Here is an 18,645-nt window from a genome sequence, read left to right as displayed (position 1 = left end):
ACGCATATCTTGAAAAGAAAAATGATTAAAACTGATTTGAATTTGTCGGGAAAAAAAAAATCAAAATCTGTAAAAAGTAAAGCCAGAAGTTAAAACAATGTTTTGAACTGATTTGAAATTGTGGGAAAAAGTAGCCACAGATCTGAAGCTGACAAAAAAAAACCAACAAACAAACAAAAAAGTTTCAAAATCGCCTGTGTAAATATCAAATGAGAGAAGGAAAACAAAACCAAAGAAAACCTGTCTTTTACTTTGAAGGCGAGACCGGAACTTCGTGTGAAAACTCCTCTCTGCTTGACACTAATGGGAAAAAAAAAAAAAAAAAAAAAAAGAAGCAGTGGAGAGCTCCCGCCTCTTCAGACACCTTGTAGACAAGCAGGCAAGCGCGAGCACGACTCACGTGTGGAGGTAAAATGCTGTTGAGTAACCGGACGAGAATCACGACTCCGGCGCCGGTTGTCATCTAACGTTTAGTGTGGGAAGAAGAGGAAGAGGAAGAAGAGGAAGAAGAGGAGCCATGAAGAAACACCTGAGTCCCACCAAGCAGCAGCAGCAGCAGCAGCAGCAGCTGCTGCAGCCGCCGCCACCGACTGAAGTACCGGCGCCGGGCAGCGAGGTGACCGTCCAGCAACTCAACGAGCTCCTGTCCAACGGCAGCGGGTTTTACAGCCTCCCGACGCAACACTTCAACGAGGTGTTCCCCAGAATATACATCGGTAACGCGTGAGTCATTCACCGCCACACACACACACACACACACACACACACACACACACACACACACACACACACACACACACACACACACACACACACACACACCATATGAATTACGGTGACGGTGTCGCGCGCTGACAGGCAGGTAGGACAGGTTAGTTTTTTTTTTTTAATAATTTTTTTAAATTATTATTATTATTATTATTTTTTAAATTTAAATGTATTTCCTGCTCATCAACCGGGCACACGCGACCATGACAACAGTGTCGCAAGTCGTGCCAGCCAGCCAGCACGCGCGCAGGACGGGCTTGTTATTCCGGTGTCTCCGGTGTCATCATGGACGAAACGACAGCCTGTTGTTGTAAACAAATAAGCGGCAGGAACGTGCCTCGGCAGCCAGACGAGGTTGGATATTGGATAACAAAAATAACAACAACAACAACAACAACAACAACAGGCTTGATAATGACAATAACGCATTTGAGGCACAGCAGACTCCCGTTTTATCCCCTTTTAAAAAAAGAAACAAGCAGAGCGATCCGTAGAAAACACGCCCGGTTTGAGCCGTGAAGGACACAGACCTGTTTTTACTCAATGAATCCCTCCATCATTACAATCACGTCTTCATCCAGCCGCTCCCCATCCTCGTGTCCCGCCGGGCTGCGGGGACACGACAAGTCATCGCGTCTGAACGGGTTTAATTTCACCTTTCATTCATAAAATACAAATAAATAAATAAATAAATAGCAGCAGGCGGTCCTCGTGCAGAACAAAGAAGAGCAGGGAGTCTGGATTTTATATCGCTAAAAGCGGCAAGATACCTTTTTTTCTTTTTTTTTTTTTTTTAAATCATGACCAGAAATAGTAAATATGCACCTTTTATGACCTAAATTCATAAGACAAAGAAAAGAAACCTGGTTCTTTTCTCATGGTGGTTGTAGAACATAGAGATCTCTGATTATAAACCTGTTGTCTGGCCACAAGTGCAGCTGACTTTTATTCTTTACTTACGAATAACCCCTCAAAAGGGTCTTTTTTATGCCAGATATGAAACAATTAATCAATCAGTTGAGTAACAGAAAGATAATCTGCAAATATTTTGATAATCAAATCATGTTTTTGTTATCTTTCAATCAAAATCGTCAAATACGGACACTTAATTTTCTTAATTATAAGCACCTTCTGCTCTTCTCTTGCGTTATGACAGTTAAACTTAATTTGAGCTAAACAAGACATTTCATTACTTTGGCCCTTTTTTGGGGTTTATTTTCTGACATTTAATAGACCAAATAATCATTTGAATAGATGGGAAAATAGTCAGACTAGTAAATAATGGAAATCATCATTATTTTTCCAGATTCTCAGTAAGTAATGTTATTATTTTGCGAGAAATGTTGAGAAAATGGTGTTAAAAGCCAGAAGTCATCATTTCCTGAATCCTAAATATTCAGTTTACTGTCACACGAGATGAAGCCAATCAGCATATTTAACACAACTAAGGAGGTCATGTTGGGACAGTTTGGCTGTAAAATGAGTTGAGAATTGATATTTCGTCCGTCAATTATATCGATTAATCGACTGATCTCTCCTCTGAAAATAATGCGACCAAGACGTGTGCTTTGTGGTATTGTCTTGTTGCCTATCGACCTAAATCCTTTGTTCTGAAACCAACGTGTTGTGAGCTCAATTTTAATACTTGATGCATAACTTTTAAGATTGAACAAACAAACCCAGACTTTATTTTCTGTGCATATGTTTACATTTTGCAGTTGTTGTTTTTTTTTTCCTGGCTCTATCGCTTCTTGTGAAAGTTGCTGAGCACGCAAACTCATACATGCGGTTTATATAGTGTATACTGTATGTGCATTAAACATGTCAGCGGCTGAACCGTAAATCGGCGGCTGTTGGTTGACTGGACGCTATCGGCTTTGTAATGAACATGCCGATTCTTTAGCAATTTACAACTCGGTGTTCCAGTAAAAGGCGGTTCCCGGTACTTCCCGATCTGATTGTGTACGAGGGGAACAATATTAATGCGTAATAGAAAGGTAAAGAAACCTCAGCCCTCTCTGTCATTGCAATTAATGTAAAACTGATAAAAAAAAATTAAAAAAAAGTTTAATCCTTTATTAGACAATCACGGTAGAAACGAATCAAACCCGGGACTTACTGCTGAAAACATAATAGACTATATATAAAAACGGATGTAGCTTTTGGGTCTAAAAACCAAAGCCAATACTGAAGCGACTTAATGTGCAATACCACTGACTGCCAGTAGGGGGCTGGCTCTAAAGAAACCTCTGGCTCCGATAGACTCCCGTTGGAAAAAAGCGTCAACTTCTCTCGTGAAATTCAAAGTTGATAGATTTCTCCCACAAGTCGTTAAGGTGTCTTTTCGCTAGTTTCACTCCTCCTGACCATCTGAAAATAATTCTATCGTTAATTAAATATTAGGCCCTTAAAGGGAGGTATGTTTGCATCTGACTGAGCGTAGGCCGCGGGTTCATTTTGAAACTATTGGAGCAGCTTTAACCGATCGGTTAGCCCTGAAACTCCACCACCGCCGCAACTACGTTTAGAAAGAACAAATCGTTCTCGCACTTAACCATATTTATATAACGTGAATAAACAATCATGATTTAGATCAGGTGCAGGTTTTGATGTGGGACATCGTCAGCCTGACTGATCGGTCTAGTTCTAACATGATCACATATTTCCTGAGCAAAATCAGCAAACCATTATTACTAATTTTAGATCGTATTTTATTTTGGTCCTTTTATTTACAGCGGATGCGCTGAGATTTGTTTGGTGTAGATATTTTTATGCAATATGTCGAGAAAGAAAGACGCCCTAAAAATATAGACGAGCCACTTACAGGATCAAAAGCACAGAACAAACTTTCAGGTTTTGAAGCGGTTTAAAACAAAAATACCCGACGTTCGCTCAAATATCAGAAACCATTTTCAGGTTTCAAGTGTCGAGCTTGTCGGAACAGCAGATGAAGAAAACGTTTACGGAAATCTCTCAAGTACATTTTGCTGAGTTGTAACGTAATATGAGCTTTTACAGAGCAGCTCTTCATCTCGCTGTTATAGATTGATATGGGGGGGGGAGGGGGAAAAGGAGGGGAGATAAGGGGGGTGGGGGGGGGTTCAGGGATGCCCCTGAGAAACCGGTTGCCTCGGTGCAGTCCATCATGTGGCTCCTCACTGCCAGCAGAGTGGTGAAGGGGGAGGGAAGGGGGGAATACAAGCACATTACTGTACCTCGGCGCTACAACAAAATCAATCTGAATATGGCAATCTGCGCGGCCAAGTCTCCAAACAAAGTGCTGGCACTCCCCGAGCTTGGCTGAGGCTGAACGGGGAACACTGTCGGCTTGAAAGAGACACTCTAATGTGCTCTCGGCGTTATGGGTTCTTTTGAGGGAGAGATTTTGATGTCCGATGAAGAAATTTTGTTCAGATTAAAAAGGAACAGTTTTCAGTAATCACTGAATATTTTTTCTTCAAAGCTTAATGCAAGGGAGGGTAATTACAGAACTATTTTTTTTTTTTTTTTTTAACTATTTAGGTGTATCGTAGACAGTCCGAACAAGTTGAGAGCACAGTGTGATGTAATGTGATATTACAAATGTCTCCGGCAGGGCGAGGCGGTATTGATTGTCAATTAAAGCCTGTGCCTTGTCCACCGTTTCCACCACTGGGACCCAGTAAGCCTCTCTGCTGATGCTTCTTATTAGTTGTACCCTGTTAGTAATCAAATTGTGTAGCTTCGCCTGGCAAAATCGGATTAAAACAAATGCACCAACTAACACAATACTGCATTGTATATGGTGCATCACACAGTCTTCTTCTGCAGTGCCTGACCGAGATTAGAAAAAAATAACCATTCAACTTTCTTATCGCAGTGTCTCAAAGGAATTTGGCCTATTAACCATTTTTAGGTTCCAATATGTAGTTTAAGTGCTATGAATAAGTGGATTTTTTTTTTCCTTTCAGGTCACGACACAGTTAACTAATTGTTAATTTGTGAAAATACATCAGAAAATTGTCATTACCCTCAATGTTCACTGTAATTTTAGTCACAGAGGTGATATTTGATGGAGGAAACTAACGGCTATCTGTTCTTGTTTTTCATCTAAAAACTTCGGGCGTAATTAGGCGACAATCAGGAAGCATGCTAAAATATTATTCAGTAAGATTTTAACTGCTTCAGTGTAGTTTTAAATCTGAAAGGGAAACTTATTTCTAAACATTTTAAACCTTTATTATTTTATTTTTTTACATAATATCTAGCCTTTGTTTTCTATATTCTATATTATTTTGATCCCCTGTTTCTCTGATTTACATGAATTAACAATCCAAATCATTTAAATGGGAATGACCAAATATTAGGAACACCTCTCGGTGCAACCCAAACTACAGTCTCCCAAATCACCATTTAAATAAATCAGTACCTTTCAATCAGATTGAATAACAGCTGACTGTTACAAATGGAGGATTTATTGCTGGGCTGTTGTACTTTATGCTTCGCCTGTGAGTGGATTTAATGTTATAACTGATTGATGAATGATTTATATTGTTATTGTACTGTTGCGGCTGCATTTTTATCTGATATTTTCTTTAATTTGTCACCTGTTTCTAGATGCAATTCTCCAAAAATACACACTCTCAAGATTTTTTTTTTTACCAGCGAGTAACTTCAATGAACAAATCTCGAACAGCACTTATGTTTATTCAGCTAGTGCGTAATCCGTAAATGGATTATGAATGTACTTTTACAAACTTGCTCTAGTTTTGGGATCGCTCGTAGTCAGCACTACTGAAAGCTGCGCGGGCAGCTCGGGGACGCAGCGAAGGTGTGGTTGTTTGCTTTGTGAAACACTCTGGCTCTTTGTGAAGCCGCTCTTTAATAATGGATGTGTTGGGACTGCGGATCCCAGGGTGAGGAGGCCGGGACAGGCCCGGCAGAATAGGAGGGAAAAACCGCTGGCTGTGGACCCAGTTTAACCCGATGCTGCCTCTGTGTTGTGTTGGAAGTACAGTAAGTAGTGGACAAATCCTTCACAGTCACTACTACCACACACGCACGCACACACACACACACACACACACACAGCATTACGTTTTCTTTACCTACGTTGCATTCAAGTGCTCAAACTGTACGCGCAAGCATTTATTGAATCATTTATGAACACAACTTTGTGACTGAAACATGCGAGTGTTTTAGTTCCTCCGGTGACACGAGACGGGCCGCTTCGGTCCCCTCGTCCTTCAAGCAAAATGGAGGCGGAGAGGATTTCTTCGGAGGTCTTTGCAGGAGCAGCACCTGCGGGGAGCTGCCCGGGGTCACCGAGCCTTCGCCTCGTATTGACTGGAAGCAGAAGCGGCAATAAAAGCGCACAGCGCTGTCTCGAGGAGAGCGTTTTCACAGATTCATGAAGATTTATGATTCTTGGATATGAATAAAAAGTAAAGCAAACACACAGCCGATTCTTCTGTAGATCTCAAAAGAATATATTGCCTGCTCACAACATAACCATTTTAATTTTCTTGTTGTATGTCATTGTTTAATCTGGTTCGAAGTGTTTTCTGTGCAGGTGTTCTTGCTTAAACATAAATTAGGTTTTAATTAGTGACACTAACTGTTCCATAAAACCTTACAGCCTTAATACACGAAGAGGCGTTTTATTCAGAATCAATGGCCGCTGCCTTCGGCCAGGTTGGACGGGAACCGTGGACACGGGCGTCGGGCCAGAACCTGCTTGTATTGCTTTGTTGCGCCTTGTTAGCGGCGCGGGCTTGTTTGTGTTCTGTCTGGGTCCAATATGCTGTACTGCAGTTCTTAAAGGCAACGCTTGTTAGAGCAGGATGGAAACAGAAATAGATTTATTGTTTCCTGGAAAGTAGAGTGGATGGAGCCGGGTGAGAGGATCTGTTTGCAGCTCTCTTTTTTTTTTTTTTTTGTCTTTTTATTTTACATGTTTATTCTTTGCGATCCATCCGTTCCATTTCCGTTCAGTTTTTCTGGCCTCTTTTTTTTTGTCCTCTGCTCATAATCCTTCGTTACTCGATTTCCATTTTATTCTCTGTGCACAGATCTCGGTGTATAACCAGTTGGAGTCTCCTTGAGGTTATTGGATGTGTGGCCAACATCTCTATTGTGCTTTGAAACATTCAAGTTGTTGGAGAATGCTACGTTTTGTACGTCCACCAGACTCCTGCCAGAGAAAAGTCGGACAGTTTGTGTGATTATTTTAATTTTTTAAATTTTGAACATCTCTTTTACTCAACTTTGAGCATGTCAGTACAAACTATTTCGACTTCTTTCACTTTTTCATTTTACAGACTAAATCCTTAAATCAGTTTTAATTTGTACTTTTTTTTTTCCCCTCTTGTGACTTGAAATAATAACTGATGAACGATCTGTTTTGCGCCTGCAGAGCTGCAGTGTTACAGCAGATGCACAGTATCCGGCTGAGCGTCGGGGGATACTGCAGGCAACGCTGCTCACTTAAGTGCGCGCCCGAGCTGTCGTGAAAGACGCAACCTATATTGTCAAAGTATCACTTTAAAATGAATTGTGCTGACGCGGTCCGTTGCTGCTTCTTGTCAGGTGTTATTATTATAGCTGTTATTTGTCCCAGATGTCTTGTTCTGCTGCTGTGTACTCATCATCTTGTGTTGTTACAGAACAAAGTTTTATTTCCCCGTCAACAGAGGCACTTTTTACTAGTGGACAAACTCGGTTTAAGTGCAGCGGGCTTGTCGCCGACATCAGCAACCTTCCTGAAGTGATTGATTTTGTTTTATTTATTTATTTATTTTTTTCAAACTACTTTATCCTCGTGTCGTCTGTGCAGGTTTGTCGCCCAGAACACGATGCGTCTGCAGAAACTGGGCGTGACGCACGTCCTCAACGTGGCGGAGGGAACCTCCTTCATGCACGTCAACACCAGTGCGGACTTCTACACCGGCACGGGCATCACGTACCACGGCATCCAGGCCAACGACACGGAGCAGTTCAACCTCAGTGCCTTCTTCGAGGAGGGGGCAGATTTTATAGACAAGGCACTAGCACACAATAACGGCAAAGGTGAGTTTATTCATTAAAGGTGAGGAAACATTGTGGTTCTAATCCATTCAGTAAAAGCCTTGTTTTACTGCTGATACTAATGCAGTAATGATAATAGTTTAAAATCATGTAAAATTGCATACTTTTAACCTAAAGCTTTCAGAAATATAAGTAAAACTCTGGATATCGTGCACAGCCATCACAACAGGTAGAGGAAGTGATACGGAAAAGCAGTCACCTAATCCCAGACATCATCTGGATACAGCTGGTTTGACTCCAAAGAGGATTTGCTTTGGATCTTTTTTTTTTTGCAAAACACAAGTGAAATATTTTGCAAAATTTGCCTGGAAATTGTGGTTTCCTGTTCTGTAGTCTCGTTGGATGCCAAATATATATTTCCCGTGAAAGTCAGCCATGTTTAAATGACACTTAAAGCTTGACTCGTGTCTTGTTAATCTTCATAATTCAAATCTCCACTGAGGAAAAGTAAATTTAAAGTTGTCGAATGGTGATAATCCAATAATTTTATCAGTATGACCAAAATGACAGCTGAGTTTTTAGGTTATTCTTTTAGAAAAATAAACCCCGTATTATAGGGGCATCCACATGCACCTAAAACTCAGATCTGAGAGTTTATTCTCCAACAAAACCCCTCGAAGGTGGAGGAGATCAAAGGGGAACACGACATCTCTCTCACTTCAGCAGCTCCCACTTTGAAAAGTAATTTGCTCCCACAAGTTGAGACATGAAAAAAAAAACAAGCTCCCTCTTGTTGCTCGTCTAACAAAGGCTGCGAGATTTAAGGCGTCTTTTTTTAATGACTCCATCTCGGGCTGCTTCGTCGCGGCGGCCCCGAACACGTCGGGCTAAATCTGACACACTCCAGAGCCCCGCTCCACATCCCGTTATCGGATCGTGTCCCTGGACGTCAGCGTAAGTGTTTCATGCACCTGTAGCAAGAGCTCGTGTTCGCTGTGTTAAACGGGTGCTCTGACGCTGCTGGACTGTGTCAGAGGACTAAAACAAACACCGCCGTTAAACCAAAAAAAAGCAGAAATCACAAGGAAACTTAGTCTTTGGAAAGCAGAATATCAGGACGGAAGAAACAATCAATCCCACGAGGCCGCCACCAAAAACAAAAAATATCCATGTCGTCACGGGAGGAGAAAGATGTGTTTAATTAGTGTGCCAAAACCCCGTATTTCATGGCTTGGATTTATTGTCAGCTTTGACACAGAAAAGCATCTTAATTCTCTGGCAGTTTGGCCGAAGGTGCGCCGACGTGGCGGTAAATCAGGAGCCGCTGGCGAGGACGAGAGGACGACAGACTCGGCAGCTGGACAAGAGAGACGGCGTCTCCTCTCTGCTCGCTGCGGTTTTGACTTTGTGCTCCGTGAAACACAATCTGGGAGATTTTGAGACCCTCGGCTGTGAGCTCGGAGAAGGTCAGAGGTCGGGGATTTTAATGAGGGACTGCACTGATGCATTGTTCCTGTGAGTTTTCACCCATAATGAAGACTCAGGGGCCGAGGGGGGGGCGCAGCCATTTTTAGCTGGCTCTGCACATTTTCATCGGGTTATTATAAACAGAAATTACCAAGAAATATAAACCACATTAAATCTGCACTGATAAAGAGTCGTTTGAAAGTTGTCAGTTGCCGTGATGAAGAGGAATTATCACAGATTCTGCAGCTCCACGAAGGATTTTTTTTTTTTTTTGCGTCTTTTATCTCAAAGGTTTTATAATCAATCTTAATCGATCAATCTAATCTATCAACCTTGAATACGGCAGCAGGAAGTTGATGAAAGGAAAAAAAAGGAAAAAGAAAAGAAGGTGGGATAAATTTTGAGCATGTTGTGTCCTGCTGCCAATCAATCAATCAATCAATCAATCAAGGAACACCTCAAACGCATTGGTTCAAATGTGGCGCTGACGTTCGCCTGACCTCGAAGGATTAACTCATTCAAATTCCAAAGGTCAAAGGTCACTGCGACCTCACAAACAACGTTTGTGGCCAAACTTTAAGAAATTCGTTCGCTAATCATGACAAAAGACAAAAGCTGAAAAAAAGTTTCAACTATAATGCGTGTATTAGTGCTGTCGGGTTGACGCAAGCATCCATATTTAGAGCATTTTCTGTTGTCATGGCTACAACTTTCAGCCAGATTGGCCAAATTCCTTCAAAGTCTTCACTATATTAAAAGAGTCTGGACATTTAATGTCGACTGCAAATTGACTGGTTGGCAGAGACGGACATCCCAGAGATGGCAGCTCCAGTTTTTTTAACATCTCATCTTCGACACATATTATTGGATGTCGTCATCACTCACTGTGGCTCTGTAACGACACTCGGGGAGGAGAGCAACAACCATAACAGTCACTTACAAACATGAACCATCAGCTCTGAAAGATCTGATCCGGGTAAAAGATTGTAATCAAGCGTGTGGATGTAGCCTTGTTAAAAAAAAAAAAAAAAAAAAAAAAGGAAATTTGACAACTGGAGATCGATGTAGTGACAAGATGAGGGACGCTGTGAGCCGAAGATCCGGCATGTCCAGCGAGAGGCTACAGTAGGATCAGTATTGATCTGTGGGGGGTCGGCCGATTGGGGGTATCGAAGAGATCGTGTCAATGGTGGAAAACTGTTTCTCGGGTGGAGGAGGAGGAGGAGGATGAGGAAAAGGAGGAGGAGGAGAGGGAGAAGAAGGAGAAGAAATGTTGGGAATATTACTAGAACAGGGACACAGAGAGGTGTTAGGTTTCAAATAGAGTGCTGAATCAGCAGATCTGACCAGAGCCCGGCGCATCAGCTGCTCTGTGAAGGCTGCCAAGTTAAAACCCCTCTGAGTTGTTTTTTTGTTGTTGTTGTTGTTGTTTTTGGTTTTTTTTGGAGCTAGTCTGTAAAGAAAGCGTGAAAGTGAGATGGAGACACAAACGGGTGTGAACATGGTAAACACTGTAGAGGGAACATACATGTACTCTGCACAGATACAACATGGATTCCTTGCCGTGTGCAGGACGCAGGTGCGGTGAAGATGATTGACTCTGCCGAGGCTGCAGCAGAGGTCACGGTCTTGTATTTGCATATCCTGGCAGGGAAGCTGCTTCGCTCTGCAACTTTAGCCGCAGCATATGTTCCCCGACTACGTTTACCCCTCTTTTGTTTTTCTTCGCTGATTTGTTTCCTCATTTTTCTTTCTTTGCGTCACCGCCTGTGTTTCTCAGCAGCAGTCTCAGAGTAAAAAAACAACAACAACACAATGCAGAATAAATCCTGTTTTTAATATCGTTCCTGACATTTTACATTTCTGGATAGTGCTGTATGTTCCACTTCCCTCAGTACACTCACATATAGTACCCGTGCATGTTAGTACACTTACTTAGGTGGTGTTTGAATTTTTAACAGTGGTAGCGTTGTCTCAAACCGAACACTGCCGTTTTGCTAATTACTGGAAATAACCATAATGTTTAAATGCATCATCTGCCTTTAATTATAAAAAAAAAAAATAATGAAAGAGTTTTCATGCTCTCTGTTGAATGCACATAATAAACATACTTCTGTCCAACAGCAGTACGGTGTGACCTAGTGGGAAAAAACAGCTGCAGCTTCGAACACCGTAACTTAAGCTTTAAAGATCACTTCATGAAGTCAACAGTGAAGTCGGTTTATCTAAAGCCTCATACATTGTTATTGGAAAAAAATACATCAGTGAACTGCACTTCTGGGACTTTTTAGGAAGCGTGTTTACTTTGTGCGATGATAATCTGAGTTTTTCTTTTCTTAGTTTTTTTTAATCTTTATCTGTTTATTTATTGACAGTTTGATTTGAGTAAATCCTCTATCTATGTTTCTGTCTGTCTGTCTACTGTTGCACTAAATCACATTTTCCTTTATTAACATGAACACACTCACGATGGTTTATTTTGAACCGCCGTGCTGCGGGAGCATCCTCGGTACGAATGAAAGTAGTCCCCAACAAATTTCACCACCGAGTCCTGTTTGAGTAACGTTTTGCTAAAAGCTGCGGTCCCCAGCTGTTTCAGGTTGAAGTCTTTGTCCCTTTTCTGTGATGTGTTTACTTCCTGTCTGAACTGTCCTCTGACGGCACCCCCTCTCCGGTTGGGTTTGTGCGCGTGTCCGCGATTTCTGTGAAATCGGCCTCGCACCGCCGGCGCTCCTCTCATTGTTGTCTGCGTCCTCCAGGGAAGGTGTACGTCCACTGCAGAGAGGGCTACAGCCGCTCCCCTACCATGGTCGTCGCTTACCTCATGCTGCGCCACAGAACGGACGCCCGGCTGGCGGTGGCCACCGTGCGGCACAAGCGGGAGATCGGACCCAACGACGGCTTCCTTCGCCAACTGTGCCAACTCAACGAGAAGCTGGCGAAGGAAGGCAAGCTGAACGGGGAGGTGGGCAAACTAAAGACCAAATGAGAGCAGCGGAGGGGTGAATGTTCAGAGACCCTCTCCGCCCCGCCTCCTTCCCATCATGCCTTTCACGGGCTTTTTCAGCTGCTCTCGGAGACCGACCCCGCCCTCGACCAAACCAGCACCCATCAGACACATCACGGGTATTCTGAAACATACATGCGTTTATCTGCGTAGATAATTATTCCTCACACGCACACACACACATCTCTCTCACTGCTAAGAGTGTGATCTCAAATACAAACTAAAAACATCCAGCCCCCTCCATCCCCCTTTTTACAATAGTAAAACAACACATTTCTGAGCTGAGCTACTTAAAGCATTCCTTCAATTCCCACAAGTTAGTATAAGGTAAAAAACTTTGCCCTGGTTTTTTTTTTTTTTTTTTTAAAGAATTTCCTTACAAAATAGGTTTTTGGAAAATAAAAGATGATAGCACAATCATTCCATAGTTTTCCACTGCCGGGAATGTCAGTGATGTCTCCGCCAGCAGGAGTACTCTATAAATCCCACATTAACTCCTAAATACATACATATAAAAAAAAAAAGAAAAGTTGACGACAACACGCGAGGCAACAAAAAGCAACATCAGTGCGATACGAGCGGACGGAGAAAAACAAAAAAAAAGGAAATCCCAAACATTCCATGAAAACTGACCCCAGACTTCGATCAATTCTTTACTTCCTGCCCGTCGGGGCGGATAGTTGACGCACAAACGACTCGCGCTCTAATGCAAAGCTGTAGCTCGATGTAGCATTTCACTTCCTCCACTCTCTGGCCTCTAGTTTGTCGTCGGCGCTGCGAGCAGGTTGTTTAACACGGAGCGGAAAAACGGCAAACGTGGAGATAATTAAAAATAGTGAGGCGCGTCGGTTTGTTCGCGTCGCGGCTGCATTTATCGGCCGATACGACGGGTGTTGTTTTTTTCTTTTGGGGCGTGACGTTGAGCTCGATCAGCCTCCGCAGCAGGTAAACGGCAAAAAAAATCAAGACGCCAACAGTGGATCCGATGTCCTGTTTAAAGAAAGGAAATGTTTCTCCTGCAATTTCAAATGAGCTCTTTTACAGTGTTTCATCACGAGTTTAAGAATAATCTCAGAAGCGTGATTTGATTTGTCAAATCGGACGACGGCAAGACTTTGGATTAGTATGAACAAAAAGAGTGAAAAATCACTTTAAAACTACTTTACAGTTACAATAAACGTAGAACAAAACAAAAAAAAACAGAATATCAAACGTCTCACGACGGTTTAACTAGCCAACCGTGACTTTAGCCTTTTACCTAAAAGGAAAGTTTTAAGCCTGATTGTTAAAGTAAGTAGATTCTTGCTCAAACCAAACAGGAGATTCTTCAGTTAAAGAGGACGTGTTCTTACTGTACTCGTTAGCAACGCTCCTCGCGTTCAAACTGGAGGCCTCCAGACGCATCGACGGGGAGGGATGCCACCCGCTTTCTACAGAAAGCACCGGTCATCACGCCAGAGAGTCGTCCACTGCCAATTCCCTCACAGCCTGAATCCAGCACCACTGTCATCAACAACAGCTCGTCAGAGGTCCATAACACACTCGTCACCGTCCCACTCCTTGAGTGTGAGAGTATGTGAGTGTGAGAGTATGTGAGTGTGAGAGTATGTGAGTGTGAGTGTGAGTGTGTGTGTCATACAGGTTTTCTTATGCACACACACAAAATCACAAAGCCTTTTTTTTGTTTGTTTTTTGTGTTTGTTTGTACTAAAGCATTGCAATATATGTCAATACCCCCCATCAGATATATAGAATGTAATCACATTTAATATGACTAACCAGGCAGTAGTTGTTACATATAAGCAGACTTTAGTCGAACAGATAACGTTTTCGAATATTTACTTACTGGGCATAATACTGTAAACTAGACCTAGTTAGTGCCGGGGGGAGGACGGTGATGGAGGGCGTCTAGAAACCGGTAGCCTTCAACCCCTGGGGGAGCAAACCAGGCTGTTTTTTTTTGTTTTTGTTTTAGAGTGAGAAAGTGTGAGGTGGAAAAGTCCGAGCTCTCTCGGGTTCTGCGGTTAGTTCGGCCTCTACGTCGCACACATCGGACCGCGTATATATATCTCCTGAAAGGTCAAAGGTCTGAGGCATGTTAGCATGAATCCAGCGGGATGCAGAGGGGGAAGAAGGAAACTAGGCTGCCGCACCTCATTAATGGCCCTATTTATCCCTCCTTTGATATATCTGTATACATTTCAGTATAAACATGTATACTGTATATACATATTTAAGTGTTGACATATATGAATGTACGAGCAATGTGTCTATAACGTGTAGTCTTAAGTGTGTCCTTATATATCATGTTATATTTGTATATGACATCACAGAGTAGCTCCTCCATTCCTTCTGTTTCACAGCTACCTATATGTGCATTAATATTCAGATATGATGTGCATGTAAAGTGTTCTGTGGAATTGTGATATTTCTGTATCGCAATTGTGCAAAACGTGTTTAATGATAGCAGGGTTTTGTTTTTGTTTTTCCTCCCAGGCTCAAAGCCGGGATACCGGGGCATGTGATCATCGTGTTTACTAGTAATTTTTTTTTTTTTTTTTTTTTTTGTACAGGTTGAAGTTCCCATGGTAATGCAAATTTATTCATAAAAATACAGCAAGATGCAGGTGGCAGCATAAGATGCATATGGATTATCTTGCATATGACCTTACTGCGTTACATACCATCACATCCAAGGATGCACTCATCCCATCTCCTCTTTATTTATTCTTTTTTTTTTATGGTGCTTTGAAACATTTCCAGCGCTTCGTTTCTTGAAGTTCGTTTGGAAGTTTTTCTGTTCAGATCAACACCTGGGTTTTGTCTGGATGAGAACGAAGTGATCCTCCAGCAGCACTTTGAATTTCAGTGCAGTGTTTTCTTCATAACTTGGCTTAGAACTCAGCCGCGAACGAGCATTTGCAACAAGTAAACAGTTGTTGTTTTTTTCGACCCTCGAATATAACCCGGTTCAGGAAAAGAAAAAAAAAACTTTTGTGTGAGGAAAATAAGGGTTTGGGTTCAAATAATGACTTGAAGTTCTTAAAGTAATGCAACCATCATTGTCATGGCAACAGTAAACTGTCCTGTCTCATGGCTGGAAATGCACAAATGCTCTGTATTTGATGGCTCCGGCTTCTTGAGTGTGCAGATTTCATGTCTTACGTTTTAGACCCTTAAATATCATGTTGGACTCAGACAAATTCACTATTTTGATAATGGAAATAATGGCGTTCTTCGTCCAGGTGGTGTCAGTAAAGTGTGCATCAGAGTACGTAAACAAAGCCAGAGGAGCCGTTTTAACAGACATGTGTTTTTACAGCCCTCCGATCTCATAAAATCCAACATCTAGATTCCCAAACATGTACTGAAACATCCAGCGCTGCTGCGGCCTCATTTTTGGCCGGGAGGAAAAGTAATATTCTCCCCGGGAGTTAAAACCGAGGGCAAACTTCAGCGCGGCCGTGATGTGTCTCGGGCCGCGGTTCACGTACAGGTTGTTCCAGTGACCTCCGACCTCGCCGTCAATTCACACGCCGGCGTTTAAAAAAAAAAAAAAGAAAAAAAGCAGCGCGTGTGACCGCGGACGTCTCTGCTTGCAGGAAGCGTCTGGCAAGAGAAATCGGGTGCAGCAGTTCAAGCCCGAGACCGTTTTTCCGAGTTTAATTTAACGCATGCCTCATCCTGCGTTTTCCCATCACCTCATCGCGAACCCCACACCACGCAGCAATGAAGAGTCCCACGACCGAGAGAGCTCACGGACCTCTCGCAACTGCATTATATACCAAAATTGTCGGTGCCAAGTGACCTACTCTAACCAAAGCCGTTTTAAAGTGTTTCACCGGCTTTGTTCTCATTCGAATGGTCTGGGGTTTCACTCATACCGCTTACAATACTGCCCTCCGTCTGAATACTCGAAAAGCAACAACAGTTTTCTTATTTTTTTCATTTGGGTTTTATTGGGGGGAGGGGGGTAAAACTCCTCACATCGGTCCAGGATGAGGGTACGTGTCCTTTTTATAGCATCAACTGCCTACACCGACCTGCTTATCGAGTAAATCATCGACGGCTTTGCCCCCCCCCCCACACACACACACACACCTCCTCCTCCTCCCTCGAGACACAAACGCTCCGTGGTAGCCCAACTAGCCATGGTAGACGTTTACCTGCCTCCATTTGAAATGACTTTTAAAAAACTTTTAGACTTTTTTTGGACGAAGCAAAGACAAGAAAATGGAAATTTCTATCATGGCTACACTGCTGGCTGAAAAGTCTTTTATGCATTGAGTAACAGATAAACACTGCCACCTGCTGTTCAACAAGGTTTGCACACACTTTAATTTCACCGGCGTCATAATAAACAGTGGCATGTTTTCTGCCACATTTTTTTATTTCTTTCTCAAAGTGAAACCCCGTAATGTCAATATTAAGCACCCGGCTAGTCTGTTTAAAAAGGTACCAGCATCATATTGTGGGTTCTACATTACGTATTATCGAGAATGTCAAATGTTAAATGCCATTGATGTATATTCTTATATATACCGAGTATGTAACGCGCACTGAGGCAATCGTGAATTGCTGCATTTTACTGTCATAACCGGCCTATTACAGCGTAAAGATATCGTATCCAGAGAAACAATCAGTTCATTTTTTTTTTTTTTTATCTAGATTTTTTTTTCCTGTTACAAGGACGTAAGTTGACTTTTGGTTTAAATAATTAGCGCTGCTCACAACGAAAGCTTTTTATTTATTTATTTAAATTATTTTTTTTAAAGTCTCGTCCAGTAGGAAACGTCCACGTACGTGTGATTGTGGCCGTGCTTCTCCGACGTAACCGTTCGGTTCAGTATCCGTGTTGTTGTTGTTTTTTTGTTGGATGAGTCACCTACATGTATAATGGAGGTCAGACCCGGGGCCCGGCGGTAATTGTAACACGGAGGGTTGTTAAATCAGTGAAACGGAGACGGGTAGTTCGTTATTATCACAGAAAACTACATTAAATTGATTTATGGATCATTTCCTGTGATTTTCATTTCAAACTCGCAGTCCCGTGTGGCGCGTCTCAAACCATCTGTAGGCAAGAAAGATGGTGGTTTTTTTTCATTTATTTTTTTTTTAAACCCTCCGTGACTGACAGTTGATATCTTACATCATGGAAACTCCTTTGAAATTGTCCGTATATGCAATGAGCTCCGATCCCTTTCTGGTAAATCCCCAAAAGGGGCGTTTGAAACGAACCCCGGAAATGACTTACGAATACCGTCTGGCCCGCCGGCGAAGCGCTGACTCAGCAGCTGTCATCTTCATCCCGATAAATGGTTTAAAGAAGGAGTTTTAGCACAAATGAGCCCACTGCCTGACTCCCTCCGGAGTCCATTACAGTCTTATCTCATCACGGTTTCTGGTCATGTACAGATGTCGCCTAGGTCGGTGTGATGTCGGATCGGCTGTGAATGGGTATATATATATATATATATACATATTCGTCACCGCCACTGACATCTCAGCGAAAGCATCACAACAGTAAACGACACGGCACTCGGCACCCAAAGCCTTACAGTTAACGATCGATTGGTCAGACGCGTTTTTCAGTTTGTGTATCTCACTTCACGCCGTCAGAAGAAGGAAAGCTTCCCTTACAGAGCGAGACATCGTCGAAGTGCACTTGATTTTAAATTGCTATGTTATTTTTCTTACCTTGGAGAAGTCCCTTCTTTCTTATGTTTAAGAAATAAATGGCTGAGGTTGTATGATCTGAGCGTAACGAGTGGTTCATTATTCTGGGTTTTTTTTGTATTACACGATGAAGCTTATATAGTAGGAATGCACTAGATGGTGACGCCAATGATCGTGTATTTTAAATATATTTTGAGTTGGTTTATTTACGTGCCTGTATACATACTGTTTATATCTAGAAAAGTCAACCTATCGTGGCCAAGCATGTGATATATAAAAAAAAAAATTAAAAAAAACGTGACACTGACACAACGTCCTCTAGTGGAGCGACGGGTGTATTACATGCTTTGGCATCCTACCGAATAGAAACGTTTTTTTTTATTTTTTTATTTATTTTAATTTGTTTTTTTAAGATAACAACAAAAGAAAAACACAAACTCTATAACGTCTGAATCAAATCATTGCAAATCATGTCTTTTTGCAGTTCTGTTTAATTACACAGGATTTCCCCGTGAAAGGTGCAGCAAACCGGACGAAAGGGTGGAGTTCAGTTGGAGGAGTGAAGGTGAGAGAAGTAAACCAGCTGCCATGCAGACGATGTTACTCCAACAAATACATGAACTACTTCATCTGTGTTGTGTATATATATGTAATGTAATCACATTTTTCCCTTTAAAAAAAAAAATTGAACGCAGGCAATGCCGGTTTTGTCCCGCGCCGTT

General features: G+C 42.1%; 1 protein-coding gene across 2 annotated transcripts; it reads left to right on the top strand.

Moving 5' to 3' along the window:
• The first annotated feature begins 357 nt into the window (after window positions 1-357).
• Window positions 358-18,017, top strand: dusp3a (dual specificity phosphatase 3a). Of its 2 annotated transcripts, none has more exons than XM_069704611.1 (3): window positions 358-723; window positions 7,583-7,815; window positions 12,005-18,017. In XM_069704611.1, exons 1-3 carry the CDS (start codon window positions 518-520, stop codon window positions 12,244-12,246), a joined length of 681 nt encoding a protein of 226 aa, XP_069560712.1. In that variant the 5' UTR covers window positions 358-517; the 3' UTR covers window positions 12,247-18,017. The 2 variants fall into 2 exon arrangements, with proteins under 2 accessions (XP_069560712.1, XP_069560713.1); XM_069704612.1 differs by having other exon boundaries at window positions 12,000-18,017.
• The last annotated feature ends 628 nt before the right edge of the window (window positions 18,018-18,645 follow it).

The sequence above is a fragment of the Brachyistius frenatus genome, unplaced genomic scaffold (genome assembly GCF_029030835.1).
Source record: "Brachyistius frenatus isolate BFR_SWC_R1_liver_20210118 unplaced genomic scaffold, ASM2903083v1 Contig_51, whole genome shotgun sequence".
Lineage (NCBI taxonomy): Eukaryota > Metazoa > Chordata > Actinopteri > Embiotocidae > Brachyistius > Brachyistius frenatus.
The sequence above is the reverse complement of the archived record's forward strand: the minus strand, read 5'-3'. Positions and strand labels throughout refer to the sequence as shown.